At 46.7% G+C, this 19,868-nt stretch overlaps 2 protein-coding genes across 3 annotated transcripts in view; one reads left to right on the top strand and one right to left on the bottom strand.

The window, feature by feature from the left end:
* The window catches only part of usp33 (ubiquitin specific peptidase 33), a 31,312-nt gene extending 24,793 nt beyond the window's left edge, over positions 1-6,519 (bottom strand). For both annotated transcript variants that reach the window (XM_088597944.1, XM_088597945.1), the window contains exon 1: positions 6,307-6,519. The gene's annotated coding sequence lies outside the window, so the exon portion shown is untranslated. The remainder of the gene's footprint in view (positions 1-6,306) is intronic.
* A 1,425-nt stretch (positions 6,520-7,944) lies between these two features.
* Positions 7,945-19,868, top strand: part of miga1 (mitoguardin 1) — a 32,217-nt gene continuing 20,293 nt past the window's right edge. Inside the window, exons 1-7 of the mRNA XM_088597934.1 lie at positions 7,945-8,165; positions 10,276-10,463; positions 12,037-12,217; positions 13,493-13,623; positions 14,011-14,143; positions 15,636-15,772; positions 17,026-17,149. Of these exons, the coding sequence (XP_088454060.1) occupies positions 10,359-10,463; positions 12,037-12,217; positions 13,493-13,623; positions 14,011-14,143; positions 15,636-15,772; positions 17,026-17,149 (811 nt within the window). The 5' untranslated portion in view covers positions 7,945-8,165; positions 10,276-10,358. The remainder of the gene's footprint in view (positions 8,166-10,275; positions 10,464-12,036; positions 12,218-13,492; positions 13,624-14,010; positions 14,144-15,635; positions 15,773-17,025; positions 17,150-19,868) is intronic.

The raw sequence follows: 19,868 nt of genomic DNA, 5'->3' as shown, positions 1-19,868 counted from the left end.
AAGTAACAGAATTACAGCGATGCCGTGCTATGGATTTCAGGTTCCCAGCTGCCTGTGATGAGCATGGAGATTTCTGGTCGAGACACAGCTCTGCACCACAGGAAGGACTTAGGAGCGGACTTCCTTAACACCTGGCAGAGGGGGATAATCCCACGTTCTGGAGACAGGCCCCACAGATTTTCTTTTAGGCAGGAGGCATTTTCCATTGAGAATGTGTGACGTTCACACGTGTGAAAGCTTTGACACGCGCCCTGTCAACTCCCCTTTTAGCAGTAGCGTGGCTCATTTGGGGAAGTGAGAGCTACTGTAGAAACCAGCTGGAACAGACCGCAAAGGAAAACTCTGAGAGCCGGTTTACCGGATGTTAATAATTGAACTGTACAGTAGTGGAGTGCAACACCAAAAGCACAAGTAAATCTGAAACTACTTGCTGCTAACAATCAATATACAGTACCTGCAGGATTAAAGGCCCCTAAAAGCGTCCTATTATTCAATGCCATGGAAAACTACACTATCTCAAGGTTCACAAAAATAATAAGGATAAGGAACAAATAAAGCTCACGCTACTTCAAGCTGCACTACAATGCAATAATGACGTGTTTTGTGCTACGCCAAGTCCAGAAATGTGTTTATCTTCACTGCCTTCCAGATTATATCAAGTGAAAAACATCTGAGACCAAAATCCCCAACGGACATATGGGAAGGGCCGATAACACGAGCAGCAGATCTCAGACACACTTACAGACAAAGTGAACCTGTTTGTTTCTTACTGGAAAAAAAAACAGCATTCTAACAATAATCGTACACACCTCAGCTTCAGATTCAACACACGGCACCAATCAATACGGTTGTTTCCTCTGCTCAGCAGAATTGCAAACGTCTTTATTGATCCAGCATCTATCTGACTGGGCTACCTCCAATGCTCGGTAATTGAGTTTAACACCCCGGAAGGCAGCTGACAAAGAAACGACACCACAGGAGATTTGAGAAAAAGACGAGGTGCTGTGTGCTTTATCTTGGACACTTATCGTACTGGATGACTGTAAACAAAATGAAAGATTTCTCCAACATAGCAGGATTTAGAAGGAAAGTGCCTGTTGTGGCTATAAACAAAACAGAGAACAGAATAATGATCTTGGAACTTTTTTTCCTTAAAAAAAGGTTCATTAAGACTCAGTTACTGCTGAGGTTTAATGGAAATTTTGCCAAGTAAACACATTAAATGTAAATGTTGCTAAATAACACTTTCTATTTCAAGAAATCACACTAATTTCGCTAAGATTCTCCCAAGATTTTTTTATAGCAGTGACAGTGTGCTAAAAATAACACATATCCCCAGAAAGGATTCACAAGCAAGTTATACAAACCTATGTTAATGTTAAGGTGTTTCTCCAATGTGACATTTTAACCTTGTACTGGACAACAGAAATGGCAGAATGTTACTGTAAGGAAATTACAACTGCAAACACTGAATTAGAAAGAGAAAGCACACTCTGACCCTATAGTCAAAATATGCCATATGTGCAATGAAATATTTATGGAATAACTACTCACTTTAGAATACACATACCATATTTTAAAAGACTCGATAGTTCCCAATTCAAACAGGAAACTGATTCAAACAATTACCACCTACAGACCCCATGAACAGAAGCTGGAGAAGCCTCGAACTTGTTGATTTCACTGAGAATACTGCAAAACTATGAAAACCGCAGGGTACGTAACCATTATCCCTGCAGAACAATGCCTGGCATGATGATGACAGAGACCGCCGTTATTCCGCTGCGTGTCGCTCATCCGAAGATCTCCAGAGAGGGGAGGGCTTCCCAAACCAGGCTCCACGCCCACTGTCTGAGCAGGAGAGTGCACTGCACTCCTCCTCCCTCAGCTGCTGCACCCCTGCACATTTCCTGACACACAGCAGCTCGGGTCATGGGCTTGGGCACCCACTCTCATTTTTAAACAATATAGGATGCACATACACACTTGCCATTATAAAATTACTTGTGCCCTCAGAGATGTGTAAAAACTCACTGGATAAAACAATTGTAGCTCCTGGGGAGAACTGTAGCCTTTACTCTTTCACGCAGTTAATCCAGAAACAGAGCTCTCAGACATTTCTAATATTGTCTCCCAGAACCAGCTACATCTTCTTTCTTTGTTCAAGCTTTGGCACCTTTGAAGGCAAATGCAGACACTATGCAGAGACAACCTGAACTCCACCACTGATGTGATTGCTCTATCAGGACACCTTACTTCTAACCTACTGTACAGGACGTGCAAGAAGGACTCTTCTGCATTATCTGAAAACACACCACCAATTAAAGACACCTAATTAAATACCCAACATCTGAAAAGTCAACAAAAGACTTCACTCCTTTTTTGCAGTGAATTGAAAACTGTGACTGGGCCAGGTTCCCGGAGGAAGTGAATTAGCTGCAAAGTCACTTGACAGTCTGCCAGAGAACGAACACCTGCTTGAGATATTCTGCAGTTCCCCCGTCCTCGAGAGAAGACACATACAATACATCACCCCAGGCCTAAAGCACCTCTCCAGCACCCGCAATGACAGAGCTTCAAAACTAACCCCTTTTGCGAACAGAAAAATAAACCAGAACAGGAGAGAAAACTAAAAAAACCTGTCTTCCGTTTCCTACCATAGATCGTACATCTGTACAATTTGCAAAGCACATCATCTTTTAGAGTCATCTTTTAAGTCTGGGGGTCAGGCAGTTCACACACCTGGCAAAAATGTTAATATGGACATTGGCTGCAAGACGCACTTAATGACAGTTTGCATGTTGCCCTAAAATCACAGCAGAACATCTATTGTGTACAATGGTTTCGCTATTGTTATTGATTCCTGTTTTGACAAGACGGTGGACAGCACGGCGCAGTCACATGGATACTTTCTTGCACGCAGAAAGGGTACTCACAAGGTTGACATGCAGTGTCCTTTAAAAAAAAAAAAAGACTCCCACTACATGAGACAGGTAACAAACGAGAAAAGGCCATCCGGCCCTCCTCGTCTAATTGGGAAGAGTAGATCGATCCCAGGATCTTGGAAGAAGCTTCAACAACAGGGCTGGGTAGTTCGCTCCATATTCTCACAACCCTGTGGGTAACAGTGTTCCGCTTCTTGGTTTTAAACACAGACCTCTACTTGTTTCTTTGCAGCCGACACACTGACGCAGCTCCCTGCTCGAAGCTCTTCATACTAACTTCGCCGTGACCCATGCCTCATGTCCGAATGAAGTCGACAAGTCTCTCCAGCTGAGCAAACCTGGTCCAGGGCTCTCCTTCGGCACTGAGCAAGTGACAACAGAGGTTCTTCCAAGACAGCAGGGTGAGGAAAAAGGCTTTAACTGAACCCAGACTGAGCAAACACGATGGCCTTCTTTGAAACAGACAAAAAGAGAATGACAAAACCAGGGCAAGACTTGTCTGTAGCACTTTCTGTTTAAAGACGTGTGCCGTCTGAGAACACTGCCCTCTACTTTAAAGCAGCACAATCAGAGGATGCTCACTTGACCTTCACAGTGGGTGACACTTGAGCCCTGAAATCACCACTGTAGTGCATGAATAAAAAAAAAATGCACAATTTAGGAGAACAGAGCTAATTTACATAAGTAGTGCACAGTGTCACCTAACTGACAAGGGCACACCTGAATTAATTGTTGGAATGAATCATAATGACCCTCTGCCACTTTAGAAGAGGCATGAAATGAACAGACACCCAGCCTCACTCACATGGAGGGTTTTCTGTAGCCAAAAAAAGAACATTTCATACCTTATATGACCAAATCAGCTAAAGCAGTTTTTTTTTATTCCAATATAATTAGAGTATCTAACAGTTGAATTGCTTGTTAATGCAATCAATTCAAAATAAAGCCACAAGAGGAAAAACACAAAATTTCTATTAAAGGCTGTAAGACTGTCCTTGAGTACCCCGGCACTCCAGCGCTGCTGCTGTTCAAAAGCAATCCCAATTATGGCAATTTAACACAACGGATGGCTCAGCAAATCAGCATCCACAGCCCTCTGATCCGATGACTTCAGGGTAAACACGGAACCACACAGGGAACGCACAAAACAATCCAACAGGAGCAAGTGTTCTCCAGAAGCACGATTCTGCTTCTTTCATTGATAACTCTTCCCTCTTCTTCTGTACTACTCAACTCTCTACACTTGCCCGTTTAATACAAACTTAAGCCTCCAAATACACTTTCAAATGCACTGACAGTAACATCTTTCATTTTTCACACATTGATGATGAGTAATAGTTTAATAGTATTTCCTAGAACACCTTAGTATGGGCTGTTCAACGATCTAAGCAGCGCGTGGCTGTTTTCCTAATGTTTTATCGACTGCCGTTTCAGTGCAAAATCATGACCTTCAAAGCACACTGATACCGTACTTCATACCTTGTCAGCGCTCGGGTGCTTTTAAAAGCCTGCGGCTGCAAAACCTGGTTAAAAAAATAAGTGGCTGCCTCATGGGAGAGAGGTGCACGTCCAAACACAAACATGACACCAATACAGGGGTTCCCACGCTAATCCTGGGGACCCACACACCTGCTGACTGAGCTCTCAGTTGCATGAACCCTTAATTGACCTAGTAAGAGGTACACTTTCCCCTCTTTAAATGCTCTCAGTCCCCAGACGTATTGGAAGCTCCCTTTTAACTCTTGCGATTCATGGGTCACACAGAGGATCTCCAACTTCTTGCACAGAGTCAAAAAGGTTCCAATCGAGCAATGTGCTGGGTCAATTAAAGGATTCAATTACGTAACAAGCTCAGCTGGAATGGAAACGAACGCCAGTGCGATCCCCAGAACCACAAGCCCCTGCACTAAAGTACTGAAGTCAGTTTTCTTTTAATGCTAAGGAACTTTCTGAAACCTGAGTGATTCCCTACTGTTAAAATATTAAACACGTTGCACTTTCAGATTATATAACATTTTCTTGAACTGCGAATTTATCCTCTGAGCAGAGTGGCAAGAAACAGTTTTCTCAAGGCACTTCTGGCTTGCATACCGATGGTAACACAGCTGACAGAGTGCCAACATCTTATAGACTTTCAATGTGATACTTAAACATAACGATTTTACTTTCTAAACTTCCTGCCAGCAGCGAACACATTTGTGAGTTATAGTGCTGGTTTTATTACCGTTTTCAGAAAGACAAGGATGCACATACTGCAACAGTAACACACAGAATACTCAACCAGCACGCATTTATGATGGATTATTAAGAAATATCATCAATAAGATGGTTGTTAATAATAATAATAATAATAATATTATTATTGAAAGAAGAATAATTATTTTTATGAATGAGACCAAGCTTTATCTAGATAAGGCACATTCAACTGATAAGTCTGCTCATGATATTTCACTTTCAGACACGCAGGTGGGTTTTTTTTTAAACAGATTCAGACGAAACCCCCCTGGCATGAGGGCGCTCCAGAGCGCCGGCATTTGTAAGCATTGTAAACCTGACCCCAACGTGACGTGCCACCTTTAAACCCAAGAACCACGCGTTCCCGCAGCGACACTGCTGCAATAATATTGCAATTAAAAAAAAAATGAAGGTCCCGGAATGACGGGATTCCTAGTGAAATATGAATGCGTTGCGTTGCAGGGCCGCTCATGCTCAGGAAACGCAGTGACGCGAACTGCACGATGCGTCTCCTAACAGGTGCGCACACCCCTTCAGTTAACCATCACTACCAGCTCCTTCAAAACACCGGGCTGAACAAGACCAGGGCACACGAAAAACCCTGCACAATAACGGGGAGGCTTGGCTTGTCTCACCGCCTGACATCTGGCCATTTCGGCGGAGGGCTGGCCTTAATTCGCTACAAAAAAAAACATCCACAAACCCTCATGAGGTGCGGCTGAATAACTGCGTAACGAGAGCTGCACAATGTAAACCGAGGTGCAAACGATATCGGTAGTTAAAGCTGTTTTTTTTGTGCGGTTGGTTGGGTGGTTGTTGCTTTTGCTCTGGTTTTCGATGGAAACGACCCAGACAACCTAGACAAAAGTCACTTCTCCGATATCCGGGGGGCTGGAGTGACAGCTACTCGCAGCCGAGAATAAATGAGCAAGTTCCAGCCAAGCACCGGTCGCCGCCGCGCTCCTGCGAACAATTTGGCTCCAGAAGAGCCGCACCCCCACCCCCCCCGGCAGAAATGTATGTTTCTTCACCCAGCCATGATGAAATTAAATATCCCCCCGAAACAGTGACATTCTAGAAAATGCCTGGCCAACGCAACCGACTGCAAACACCGTTTCCAGCCTACCTTCTCAAAGGAAACGTTGAGGGTCGGGGGGAGGCGGGGTGTAGTTACTCCCGTCAGAAAGGCAGCGGCGTTACTGTATATCCTTTACATTTTCGGAGAAATGTGCCTCGTACTCGACCAGCGCTCAGCTCCCAGGTCGCTGCTGCTCCTGCTCCTCCTGCTCCACTACTTGGGCGGCCGATGCCCGCGGGGCAGCTCCTTCCGGTTCTGCACCGTGGAAAGTAGGCTCGCACGATCGCCGCAGCGCCGCCTAGCGGGCCCTGGCCGCACGGCTTTTCCTGCCCGGGAAGGGCGGCGCACTGGGCAAGCAATGACACAGGCCGGCGGGAGCGAACGGTGGCGCACCCACAGCCCCAGTGCCCCCCGGTGGCAGAGCGGTGAACTACACCCTCTGGAAACAAACAACCACTCTAGTCTCCTTGAGGGGTATTGAATGCTAATAAAAACAACTAAACCCCATAAATAGTGAAATCAAACATCATATTTTTAACTTAATTTTAGTGTCTGTAGCTGCTCCATTTTCTAGTTCTGCTAGGACTTCCTGCTCAATTAAATTGTACCATATTTAAAACAAAAACACCAGAAAGGTATAATGAAATATTTGTAATGAAGACTCTTAACTGTACTTTGATCTCTCTATTTAATTATTATGTTTTTATTTAATTTTTGAATGCTTTTCCTCTTCTTAAAATTATATATTTTGTGGCTTTTTTAATTTGTTGCCAAATACTTCCCTCTGATATCTTTTTTATCCATGATTGTTAGGAAATTTGTCCACAATGGTTTCAGCATGCCTGAAAGTTTGAATTTGTCCTGAACATCTATTTTACAAAAGCTTGCGCCGTATGTATTTGTAGGATATGGACTATCATACAAAAACAATTAAATATGTATTTATTAAATAATCCTACAAATAAGTGAATATTTTCTGGAAAAATAATTTGTGGGACCCTTCAGAACTGATATAAAAATGGATTCAGAAATTTTCTGCAGTCTAGCATGTTGCAGAAATCAATTCTTAATATTATAAATGAATTATTATGATTAACAGATTTATAGATTGGTGGAAAACAAATTACTTTATATTCTAGCAGTAATGGCAATGCTGATAATAACTGATTGTTCCTCCCCTGTAACAGAGTTTCAGTTTTTACATTTTTAAACACAGAAATCAGGTAGAATGAGCTAACCCCCAATTTAAAGTTTAAGCAGCAGTTACATTTGACAGGATCCCCACTAGAAGATTCCTGGTGCAATTTCCATTGGGTTCCAGTAGAAATTAGCAAAGGGTTTCTCATGGTCTGAACTGCTATTTATTGGTTTAAGATGCTCAAGAAATTAACGTCTACTGGTAATGAAAATGACTACCATCAGACAGCGTGTCTCTCTGTCATAGTCTTACTGAATTTCCTCTTTGGGCTGGTGTTTTGTGAGGCTAGTCTGAGAATTTGCCAATTCCATCGCGCATCGGCTCATACTTCGGAAAAGGAGAAGGGGGGAGGAATTTCTGAACATTTCAAATGAGTATGAAGGCGATTGCAACAATAGATGCGAGGCTGGTGGGCGCACAAGGGTGTCGCCCACACAGATGCAATCTCAGCACAGCCCTGAGGCTGCTGCAAGGCTGTTCTCTGACCCAGGAAGCAGTTCCCAGCGCCGACAAGTTGCTCCGTCAGGCTGCAGGCGGCACTCATTCACTCGCTGTTGCAATTGAACGCAATGGCACCGTGAGGCTTAATTAGCGATTTCTGGTAGCAGCTCGGGAGGGTGGGTAGGTAGGTAGGTAGGTAGGTAGGTTTCCTCGTCTTGAAACTCCGGCATTTGGCTGCTGCCGTGAAGACCGCGCTATTAAGCTGACGGTAAGGCTCTGGTCTCATCAGTAAGGTGTACTGGCGACTGCTAGTCTCTGGTATAGGGACCGGGGCGGTGTGTATGCGTGTGGTGGTGGCGGGGGGTGTCGTTTTTCTTCCTAACAGTAACAGTACAGGCAAAACTGCATGTTGCAATTGCAAAATGTTTTTTTTTTGGGGGGGGGGGCTCCCCAGCGCCCTGATTGTGAAATGTATCCCCCCAGTAGCTACTGCTTTGAAAGCCAGCTGCCTGAACTACTCCTATTGTGCACCTGCCTTCCTTTGACTTGTAAACGAATCAAACGCACAGATTTCACACGTTTTAGGGTTCGGCTATTACTGGAATTAGGTTTATCGCTGGTACCGGCAAGCGATTTAAATGTATCATCAATTTTGTTAACCGTTGTTTATTATGAAACCCGAACCGACATTGGCAGTAGTACACAATGGTTTATTTCTTTGTGTTGAATTTGCGTAAGTGCATGCTGCCGTCTGCAGATATGGTAGTTGATATCGTTTTTGTTGATTGCACAGCGCAGGGTTATTGCAATTTTGTTAATCCCATTTTGCTGGTAAAAGCCGCACGGAGCTACAGTAATTATAGCCCTTAACAGTCCTAGTTCGTTTTATGATTTTTCTTTTGACATTCTGCCACTTGAAATTTAGTTTGAGAATTAACGCTTATATATCTATATGTTATAGACTTAAACTGTATTGTTTGAAATCTTTCATTCGAAATCTTCCGTCCAAAGGAGAGTTAACTAGGTCAACGAACAAGCGTTTCGAATTTTTCTTCCGGGGAATGTGTGAATAACAGACCCACAGGTGAGCAGTAAATGTCGAAAGGGCAGGTTCTCTGTGCAGGTAGGAGCTCCAGGTCTCCCCCTTGTGCTACGTGCTCTCGTTCACCTCACAGGTTTTTCAGCGGGGGGGACTAATGAGCCTTAAAGACCAGCGCCTACCTAATCGTCTTGTTGATAAGCTTTCTAGCCCCAGTCTGGTGCTGTGATCAGCCATGAGGTCCTTTTGCATCGCAGACGCATACGGAGCTGAACGGTTGGCAGTTGTGCTCAGGGGGGTACAGCTCCAGTCCTGGGGGGGCCCCACAATGTTCCTGGGGTTCCTTACACGTTATTTGAGCTCGTTATTTGCTTAATGGGCCAAAGCTGAAGCCCCTCCTTGTCCCGAGAAGATGGGGGTTAAAAGAGGTGTGTGAATCCTGCTGGAGGGCAGCCCTTGAGCACGGAGATCAGATAGACGGGGAGAGAAGCTGGGGGTCAGAGCGCAGGGTCGGCCATTTATACGGCGCCCCTGGAGCAGCTGGGGTGAAGGGCCTTGTTCAGCGGCCCAGCGGAGTAGGATTCCTCTGCCGGCCGCGGGATACGAACTGGCAACCTCCCAGCCACAGAACCACCGCTCCGCCCTCCCGATGGGCTCTCCCGAGTGGCACAGCCCTCAGTCAGTCAGTTAGTTAGCGAGCTGAATCCGGGCGGCGTTGCTTCGCCTCGCTGCGCACGAGGGCGGTGGAGTGTCCCTATCCCGAGGAGGGGGAGAGGCCTGCAGGAGCGTGTTGGTGCACAGGCACATTTGGGAAGGGAAACCTGCTCAAAAGTAGGGCCTATGAATCAGGTCAGGTATGTTTGCGAGCAGTCTGCCGAACGCAGCCTGCGAGATCGCTGTCCCGTCAGCACCTGCTCTGGGCTGGGGAGGGACAGTTGAGGGACACAAGGGACTGATCGTGCATTTATATGTATGCAAATCGGTCTTTGTTCTAGCAAAGGGGGGAGGGAGGAGGGAGGAAACAAGATAAAATATCGTTTTTTGAAAAGCGAAAATGGTCTCGGGTCAAAATGGGCTTCGAATAAGAACCGAAGAATCCTGACAAACGAGAGGAGACCCTGTTTGGCTCTTCTAGCCTGTTTCGGCAGGTAGTGATGATAGTGATATACAGTAGTAGTGGTAGTGCGCCGGTCTCTCTGCTGAGGCGGTTTCGGTACTGCGGTTGGCACTGTGATGTGCTACAGCTGGAGGTCAGACAGTAGCGCGCCTGGTGCCGGATGATGTACAAGGAGCAGTCGGCGCTCAGATATCTGTCTTCGGGCTGTTTCTCCTCGTCCAGGAGCTGTCCTTTAAGCAGCAGCGGAGGCCGCGATGGGCATGGGGTAAACGGCTGCTCGGGGGGGATTATGGGAGACGGGGAGCATGACTGAAGACGCGCTTAGTAACGTCAACTCCCAGTCGTCCCTGAAGACCGTGGCGCTGCGGGTCGGGGAGCTCCCTCTTTCGCTCTACAGCTCCCTCCCACAGGTAAGGGGTCCGGCGCTGGGCTGGGGCTTCGTCCTGGGGACTGTTTTGCGGCGGGCGGGGGGGCGGGGGGGGGAAGGCCGGGAGAGACCCTTCATGCAACAGGGAGCCACTGGGCTTTGTACAGCCGCAGATAAGATCACGACCCTGGTGTTTCGGGGCTCAGTTTCACACTGCAGCTGCTCTCTCATCACTGTTGCATGCCTCCTTCATGCTCTGCATCCTGATTCCGCGCCCAGCCCTGCTCTGCGCACACACAGACACATCTGTGTCCCACCCTGTTGTTTTACTGCACTGTGCGGTGCCTTTACAGCTGAGCTGCTCCATTGATTGAAGCGATAACACTTAGTGGCTCTGATAAGCATTCCTGCCACACATGAAACTCACAGAATCCACGTTCTCAGTCCTGGTTTTGTTCCTAAATAATGCAGTTTATCAGGAGAATTGATATCCATAAGGAATAATATGATTATCTTGTGAATTAGTTTTCTTAATTGATGACGTGTATCCAAAACTGAGAATAACAATCCTGACTCTGTATCAGGTTTGATCCTTAATACGGGGCTTCATATTGATGTAGGTTGTGTTCTCGAAACTAGGCTGTGCTATGGTGCTTTTGTGTTGGCTACAGAGTCTGTTGTGTTCAGACCGAAAACGTTTTCTGTGGGAATGGGAGACGAGTAAGGTTGCGTTCAGAGGCCCCAGTGTCGCCAACGTGCCTGTTGGTATAGAAGCATCGCTTGAGGAATGAGTGTTTGAATGGAGAGCTGTAAGTGTTCGATCTCCGTCAGTGCGAGGCGAAGATTAGAAAAGACGGATGTGCCTCCAGACGGAAGGCTGGTGCAGCCGGTGAAGTGGTTTGTGGAACGTATTAGCAAGCGCGGTGGAGGTGGCCAAGATTATAAATCCAGCCAAGAGAGAGACTGGTTTTATCAACCAGCTTTGAGTCTGTCTGGTATTGATACTGTTTCCAAAACGGAGGTGTACTCCACGAAGAAATGACTGTAGTAGACTTGCAACAACTCTTTTCCTGCTCTTTAGTAGTATAGTTAGAAATTCTGCGTCCGGTCTGGCTGACCTGCTTGGCAGTTTTGTCTTGCAGCTGGGAGTGCAATATTGAAGGGACAGCTTTCTTCCACTGCTGGACATGGTCAAATTGCAATGTAAAATGCAGTACCATTGCTTCCGTTCATTTGAGATGATGCATAAAATGCACAATACTGTATGACGAAGGTGAAATTTGCCACTTATGGATCCATTTTTGTTTACTGTTTTGGCTCCACTGGAATGACGGGCAATATCTAAAGATTGCACATTAAAAAAAAGCATGGTACCAAATGTTCTAGCGCTGATGAGATTTGCACGCTCTGTGATGTGATCTCGGTTTATCTGCAGCTCTTTTATTTTGTTACGATTCATAGTGGTATTCATAAAGAGCCCAGGGCTGAGTGCAGCTTAATCCAGTCCGTTTGTAATGCCTTTTCTTGTTTAATCTCCGCAAGCTCTCCTTCAGAGTCAGGCCTGCTCTGACGTGCTTGCAGCTCCCAGCCCCAGTTGTCTTCCTTTCCTCCCCCAGGTGAGATGCAGCCCTGGCGTGAAAAAGCTGTTTGCTGTCGCTGCCTTCGGCGCCGTGTCTCTGATTTTCCTTGCTCGTCACTTCAAAAGGAGGAAAGGGAAGACTAAAAAGACACCACAGCCTCCATGGGGTCAGGAGAACTTCGTCCCAGGATTCCTCACCACTGCCCCCTCCGAGAAAGGTAGAGCAGATGGGCATGGTAATAGCTGTTGTTTTAGTTTGTTGTAAAAACGAATGATTTCCTTATATGCGGAGATTCAAGTGAACAGGAAGGTTCTGTACATTTCCCTGCTTGGATTTCACACCGTTCCACAAAAAAGCAAAGCAGGCCGCGCCGTTTCTGAACGTCTCCGTGCTGTGCCGGTGTGACTCTCTCGTCTAGCGGAAAGTGAAGCAGAGTACATCACTCGTGTCCGATGATCATGCATCCAGGAACCTCAAGCAACCAGAAAAAAAAAATAGAATTAATATTAAAATAAAAAAACCTCAGCAATAGTGTAAGTTTGCACTGCACTGCTTTGCTCGCCTCCCATCAGTGCACCTGGTTTTATTTCCATTGTACTCTCGTATTAGGTGACTTAATTTCAGTTCTTTATCACCGTGCTTGCGTCGTGTTGATTTAGGCCAGGTGTCATTGTGTACCGGTTCGCTTTGATCTGATCCATCTGAAAATCCTCATTTCCGGGACCTCTGACCCCCCGTTTCATCCAGACACAAGGCAGTTCACTGCACAACAGAAACAAAACCCACAAGGCAGGAAACATTTGAAATAGTTCTTTAAAGGGTCTTTCATCATGTTCCTTTGCTGTGGGTTTTTTTTGTTTGTTTGATCGGAACGCGGAGTCTGAAAACACTGCACGTCGCATGCTGAATAAGCTTGGGCAGCATATTTCTTTTGCTTGTTTTCAATACCGTGCCTTTAATTCTTAAAATCCATTATTGTCGCTGCGGTGCGACTCACTGTAGTGAGAATGTAGTATGTTCTCGAGGTATGGAATATACAGAATGTGTGCTTCCAGTCTGTAAAGTATGTTACATTAGTGGCCTGTCCTGTTCGTGGTGAGGCCCAGGAGGTCTAATGGGTCACTTGGAGTAATCAGTTTGCAAAACCTTTGCCTTGACCTAAGCAAGAGATGTGGTCAATTAGGTAGTTTAGAAATCATTTGGAAAATCTTTAAATCAAAAATGAAAAGCTCAACACCCTGCCGATCTCGGTAATAGCTGGGTGTTCCTGACTTCACTGAGCCCTTTTACTTCTTAAACTGCTCCCAGCTCCCGAGTTCCAAGTCTGTATGAGCTGCTGACTTCAGGGTGACCTGTAGGACCGGCTGGACTGTGACTCTCCAGGACCAGAGTCGGCCACCCTGGTCGATTGTAAACATGTAGAACATCCCATAGGCATGACTTGGACGTTCCTTTGTGTCTAATTGACTGCTTTGGTTTTTCTGTTCGATAGATTCAAGCCGCTCCAGTAGCAGACAGAATCTCAGCCTTTCCTTGAACTTCAAGGCTGGTCAGTCCTACAATCTCTATCCCAATGGAGCGCTTTGCAGCAGGTTTTCTGGTTCAGCACAAAGTCTGGCCTCAGTAAGACTCTTTTGCCATCATTTCTCCCTCTTTTCAATGATATAGAGGTTGTAGTTTAAAACAAGTTTTAACTCAAGTGTCTGTTGTTGAATAAACTGCCATCTGAGTGACCTGTATCTTAACTAAACCCTTCAAGTGTCTTTCAGTTTCTTTTGTAGCTGCAAATACATTAGAATTCTTCTATTTTTAATCAGTTGAATCATGAATAACGAAAAGAATTTGAATTAAATGTATGTATAAATAAATATTGAAAATAAATCCAGCCTGTTTCTAAGAGCGATGGAAGCACAAACGCAGAGAAAGCGAACTGATTAACGGAGGGGCTGTGCTTTGCCATTGTCCAAGTTCTTCCTTGAAGTAACCTGCCATTTGACTGCTTTTCCCCAGGCAAACAGTGTCAATTCTTCAAACAGCTGCGCGTGTGCCAACAACTCCAGCTCCTGGGACAAGGCGGCAGAGGACAACGAAATAAACGCAGTCAACATCCCCGTGACAACCCCGGAGAACCTGTACCTCATGGGTGCGTTCACTCTGAGGCTCGGGTGAAGTGAACCAGTTCAGGACTCATTCCAGTGTCTACTTATCCCATCGTGTCTGTCATTTGTTGTGTATGCAGTTGCTCCATCCATCCATTTTTCTAGCCTCTTCTTCCAACACAGAGTTGCAGGGGAGCTGGAGCCTATCCCAGCAGGCAACGGGTCCACTGCAGAGCACACAGTCACGCCAGGGCCGGTTTTCCCAGAAGCCGGTTAACCCATCAGTATATCTTTGGGCTGTGGAAGGAAATCGGAACACCTAGACAAAATCCATGCAAGCACAGCGCAAACATACAAACAGCGCGCAGAGAGCTCCCCAAGAATTGACCCCTGGGCCTCGGCGCTGCAAGGCAGCAATGCACAGCACTGCGCCAGCGTGCCGCCCACTGCATGCAACTGACGTAGGATGCATTTTGATGGGGGGAGAATCTTGCTGCGTTTCCAAAATATTCATGGTTCCGATTGGTCGTGCAGCAATTATGCATATTTGAGATAAATAATGTAAAGCTTTTGCTTGCATGTGCACATTTCAAATTAATTTAACGGAGCATTCTGATCTTCAGCTTATTAGAAGTCTTTTTTTGCGGCGCAGGGAGAATCATTGGTCCGGGGCGCAGCCTGGCGCCTCTCTTTTCCGATGCTAGAGCTGGTGACCTGCCTGAAGCCGTCTCGTCCTTGCATGGGCTCGTGGCCGAGCGCTGTGGTTCACGTGCCTTGTGGCCGAAACAGCTTGCGCTCGCACGTGGATGGAGATGTGTGCACGCGTGTTCAGACGCTGAATTATAACCAAGAGCAGCGTGCCCGCCTTAGGCAGAGTTGGACTTCTTAAGTGAAATTTCAGAGTTCCGTACAAGTGGGAGGCTCACACTACAGCTGGATTAGTGGAGTAGCCTATATGGAGCTATGTAAATAGTCGCACGGCTTGAGATGAGATTAGATGAGGGAGCCTGCGAGCTGCAAAGGAATAAGCGCTGGTTAATGCCCATTGCAGGGAATTGAAAAGAAAACAGAGGAAAACTGCAGGATGTTTCAGATGAGGAGCTTTCTTCAAGTTGTATGGAGGAGAGAGGGAGAAAACGGGAATGTTTCTGGGTATTTTTCTATTTTTCAGCATCGAATCGGACTCTAGTTTTACATTTGTCCCGTACGGTGCAAATGCTCGGTATTCAAATGGCTCCTTCCCTGAATTTGTACCTGCACCAACGTTGTTTCGTAAGTCAGGAAAGCGTGATGGGAAAGGAAGGTTTGCGCTAGCCGGAGGTCCCTAGCAGACACGAGCCTGTCCAAGGCTAGTAAACGAGCTACGAGGGCCCTTGGTGGTCATTGCTTAGCTCGGTCAGGAGTCCACGTCCACACTGGGACATTGGGAGCTCCTGGTGTCTCCTGGGTGCCAGACGGTGATTCTCCGGAAAGAGAAGTCTCGCCACTGCCCCTCAGCTGTGCGCGCCTGGCTCTAACAGCGGCTGTCCGGCACAGGTATGGAGCTCTTTGAGGAGGCTCTGCGGCGCTGGGAGCAGGCCCTGACTTTCCGAAGCCGCCAGGCAGAGGACGAGGCAGACTGCAGCTCCATCAAGCTGGGGGCGGGAGACGCCATCGCCGAGGAGAGTGTGGAGGTGAGCCTGGAGCCACTACTTCCTGTTCTTGTGTCACACCGGCGGCACGGCATCACGCCGTAAGACGACAGCAGACAAAAGCCCCTTTATTGTAATGCAGGGGGTTGTTTTATTCTTCCTGCTTGGGAAAGCACAGTTGTGCAGGCCCCAGCTACACAATAGCACACTATCAAGTCATGAGGCGTTTCGGTTTTTGTATTACGTGCTACTGGATATTCTGAGGCATAGTTACTTACAGGGCTCTAGCTGAATGGGTAAAGATGATCGCCCGCAGGTTGGGCTATATGCTCAAAGGTTTAAGTCCGGGCCATGTCACTAGCTGCACGTGATGGGATTTCCCAAGTAGTTGTACACGATTGATGGAGCACAGCAGGATGAGATCAGTCGAGTAGAGCCCTCTCAGCAACCCCTGTAGCATCACGGGCTCTGTCTGTGAGAAGCACCCCTCTCCTCCAATCAGCACTGAACCTCTGTACTGGGAGGCGTGGCCTGTTATGTGTTGAGGGGGTGTGGCTAAGGAATGGGAGGAGTCAGAGGAGTCTGCACTTCCTTATTCTCCCCCCGTGTGCAGTCATAGGGTTCAAAGCCTTGAGCAGAGACTTGAAAAACATGCAAAAGATTATTCCAGATCCAGTGAGTATTTAAAAAAATGAGCAATTCCATAAAAAAAACATTTCCTTTTTAGAATTATTTGAGATTTCCAACTGAATCAGATGTGCTTAGGGTATCTGACTAAAGGAAATTTATAGACTGCAAGTAGTTATTACGAGATAGAAATTTGTAGACCTTATGAATGAACACTGACTTTTCTAAATATACTGATTGGGGAACAATTAATAGATTTTGAAAGGCTAATACATATTGAGTTCATATTTTATCTATTTTTTTCCCATTAAAGCTTCTTTGTGGTATTTTGAAGTGGAGGCCAGTTTAAAGGTTAAATATTTAGAGTCACTAACGTCACTTTTTCAAGCCTACAGATTGTAAGATTAAAGGATGACTTATTGATAGATTTCCTGCAGCAAAAGAAAATCGCTTCTGTGTCAGTCCTGAAGAGTCATATGCTCTTAATGAAATAAAAACAACTCTGCAAAATTATAGTTGCTCTTGCACAGTACTTCTCCTGGGGTTTGAACCACTGTTCTTGAGGTGTCTTGGGTTTCCGTTCAGGAGACCCTCCGGGTGGACTGGTCCTGGCGACTGCTGTGCTTTTGCCCTAGGTGTTGCTGACGAGTGCGTTTCCCTCTCCACAGGACATCATGAGTGCCGAGTTCATCCACAAGCTGGAGTCCGTGCTGCAGAGAGCCTACCGTCTGCAGGAGGAATTCGAGGCCACTCTGGGATCCTCAGACCCCTCTTCTCTCGCTAATGACATCGGTAATTGTGTGGTCGCAGAACAGCGCGTCTTGACTGTGTCCTTTAGGGGGAAACATTGAAGAGGAGCTTTGGTAGAGCTAGGGCAGAAACTGCGGGAGCATGATTGCATGCTTTCTGTTATACAGTTTTCAGGTGTTAATTAGCCCTTTATTCTTCCTTTTTTGTGTCTTAACTAAATATATGTAACTAAAATACCCAACTTACACAGTCCGATATAAAGAGGTAAAAACAACTCCCGTTTAATCCATAGGCTCCTTGCCTGGTGTAAAATGACTCTTTGAAAAATATAGTTGGGAAGCTGTGTGAAAATGTATTAGCCATTTGGTGCTCATAAAAGTCTGCTCTGTGACAGCACAAAATGTCCGAGGCCTTTGAGTTAACTGTGTGCTGGAGAGTTTGAGCCTGGCTTGGCTTCTTCTGCATGATTTTACAAGAATGCTCTGTCTGTGTGTTTAAGATGCATCATTTATCACTGAGGTGAATGTCCTAGGAGAAGAAGGCTGATTTCTTTAAACTGTAAAGAGATCTACGCTTGTGTTGCTGTAGTATCGTTGTTAGGGGGTCAATCAATAAGGTTTTAAATGACATTTGGAAGCCCTGTATAAACAAGAGGCAGGATACAGAAACCCTCAATTGTAGACGTTTCACCAGAGGCAGAAGCTAAATTAATGAGCATTATGTTCTCAGGTCAGTATAACAATATTTTGCACATTTTACAATCTTTAGTCTGAGGTCCCACCTAGGTCATCTAAGGCCCTCCTATTGCAGAACTGTGATCCCTACCTTCTGAATTTTGAAACGGGTGGTTAGTGTGGCTCCCGCACCAGCTGTGGGGCTATTTTAGTGACCCCTCACAGCTCTGCCTCGGAACTGCTGCCTCTGAAAAATAAAAATAGATTTTGCTGCACCCTTTCAGTTTCCGCGCGGGCGGTGGGACTAAATCTGGTGTCTGTGTGTTGTCTGTTTATGCTGCGTTCCCAGCAGTCACACTAGCCCCTGCGTGTAGCGTCCTGTCCGAGACCGTTACTGGCGAGATTCGCTGTGTCTTTGTCAGACCGAGGAAGGCGACGCGCGACAAGCGCGAGGCTCTCGGCGTTGCTTTCGTGAAACGTGGATCTAAACCCGCCCTGGGTCTTTCAGACCAGTTGTAATCCCCCTGTTGCTTATGACAGGCTGTTTGCCAGACCCCTGCTGTAATGGCAGGCTGTTTCAAGAAATATCAGACATGTCTAAATCTCTCTTGGCGAGCTCTGGAATCAGACGGGACCCTTGGTAACAGGCCCACACGGGAACCAGCAAACAACCGAGGACAGCGAACGTTTTTGCAACTGCTCCACCTGTCGCTTAGCACATATGCCTGACAAAAGGGCAATTCATTCACACTCATTCCCAGCGGAAAGGCTGTGTGCCTGTAGTTGTTGTGTTCTGGCTGCCAGCCTGCAGGCTGACTTGGTGCACCCTATAACTGGATGGGTTGCCGGAGAGACTCAGTATCAGTCCTGTTCCTCATCAGGCTGACTATTGTGCAGTACAGAGTGAATTAATCAAAGTCTTCTCAGTGACCTCTAACAGCATGGCAGTATGGAGCCTAAATAAGTACGTCGGGTTTGATCTGGTATGCATTGATCCTTTTCATCTGTGTTGTGCTTTCCATGTTTGGCTCCACTACAGAATATCCCGTGTGTATCGCCCAGTGAGTACTGGGACTGGGCCTTTGTCTTTTCCCAGAAAAACGGCTAATAAGCAGGTTTCAGCCCACCGCTTCGCATACAGTGACGTGTGAGGTGTGTTCAGGCGGCTGTTGTGACCCCACTGCCACCTCCGTGCAGGTGTGGAGGCCACCGGTCCCTGCCCACTCTCTTTCCCCCTGATCGTCACCAGAGGGCAGCACTGTGCGCCGTGCCAGGCTACACTGCTGGTCTGTCCCAAGAAAACATGGAGCCGAATATAGCCACGGACTCGCATTCGTGTCCGTCACTTACCTCAGCAGAACGAGGCGGCTGCCAATCCCAAAGAGCCCAGCAGCAGGGAGCCCTGGAAGCTTCCAGGGACAGAGACCCCTTTCCGGAGCGGAGACTCGCTGATTCCTTTTCCAGAGGGCTGGCCCACCGGTGGGGGGAGAATACTTTTAAAATCGCTTGCCTGCCTCTGATCGGGCATTGCTCTGTCTGTGGATTCTTAGGTAGCCTGTCTGCGGTTCCTCTTCAACAACCTCACCCTGCGGTCCATGTGGGTCCTAATGCCCCAGTGTAGTGACGTGGACACTATACTGTAAACAGGCGCCGTCCTTCGGATGAGACGTAAAACCGAGGTCCTGACTCACTGTGGTCATTAAAAATCCCAGGGCGTTTCTCAAAAAGAGTAGGGGTGTAACCCCGGTGTCCTGGCCAAATTTCCCATTGGCCCTTACCAATCATGGCCTCCTAATAATCCCCCTCTATGAATTGGCTTCATTATTCTGCTCTCCTCCCCACCGATATCTGATGTGTGGTGAGCGTTCTGGCGCACTATGGCTGCCGTCGCATCATCCAGGTGGGGCTGCACATTGGTGGTGGTGGAGGGGATCCCCATTACCTCTAAAGCGCTTTGAGTGGAGTGTCCAGAAAAGCGCTATATAAGTGTAAGCAATTATTATTATTATTATTTGCGCGATCCAGTGGAGTGGGAGGCCATGAGAGGGGACGAGCCCATTCAGCTCGCTCAGGTGCAAGGGGCTAAT

This window comes from Lepisosteus platostomus, chromosome 11, assembly GCF_059453375.1.
Source record: "Lepisosteus platostomus isolate fLepPlt1 chromosome 11, fLepPlt1.hap1, whole genome shotgun sequence".
Taxonomy (NCBI): Eukaryota; Metazoa; Chordata; class Actinopteri; order Semionotiformes; family Lepisosteidae; genus Lepisosteus; species Lepisosteus platostomus.
The sequence above is the reverse complement of the archived record's forward strand: the minus strand, read 5'-3'. Positions and strand labels throughout refer to the sequence as shown.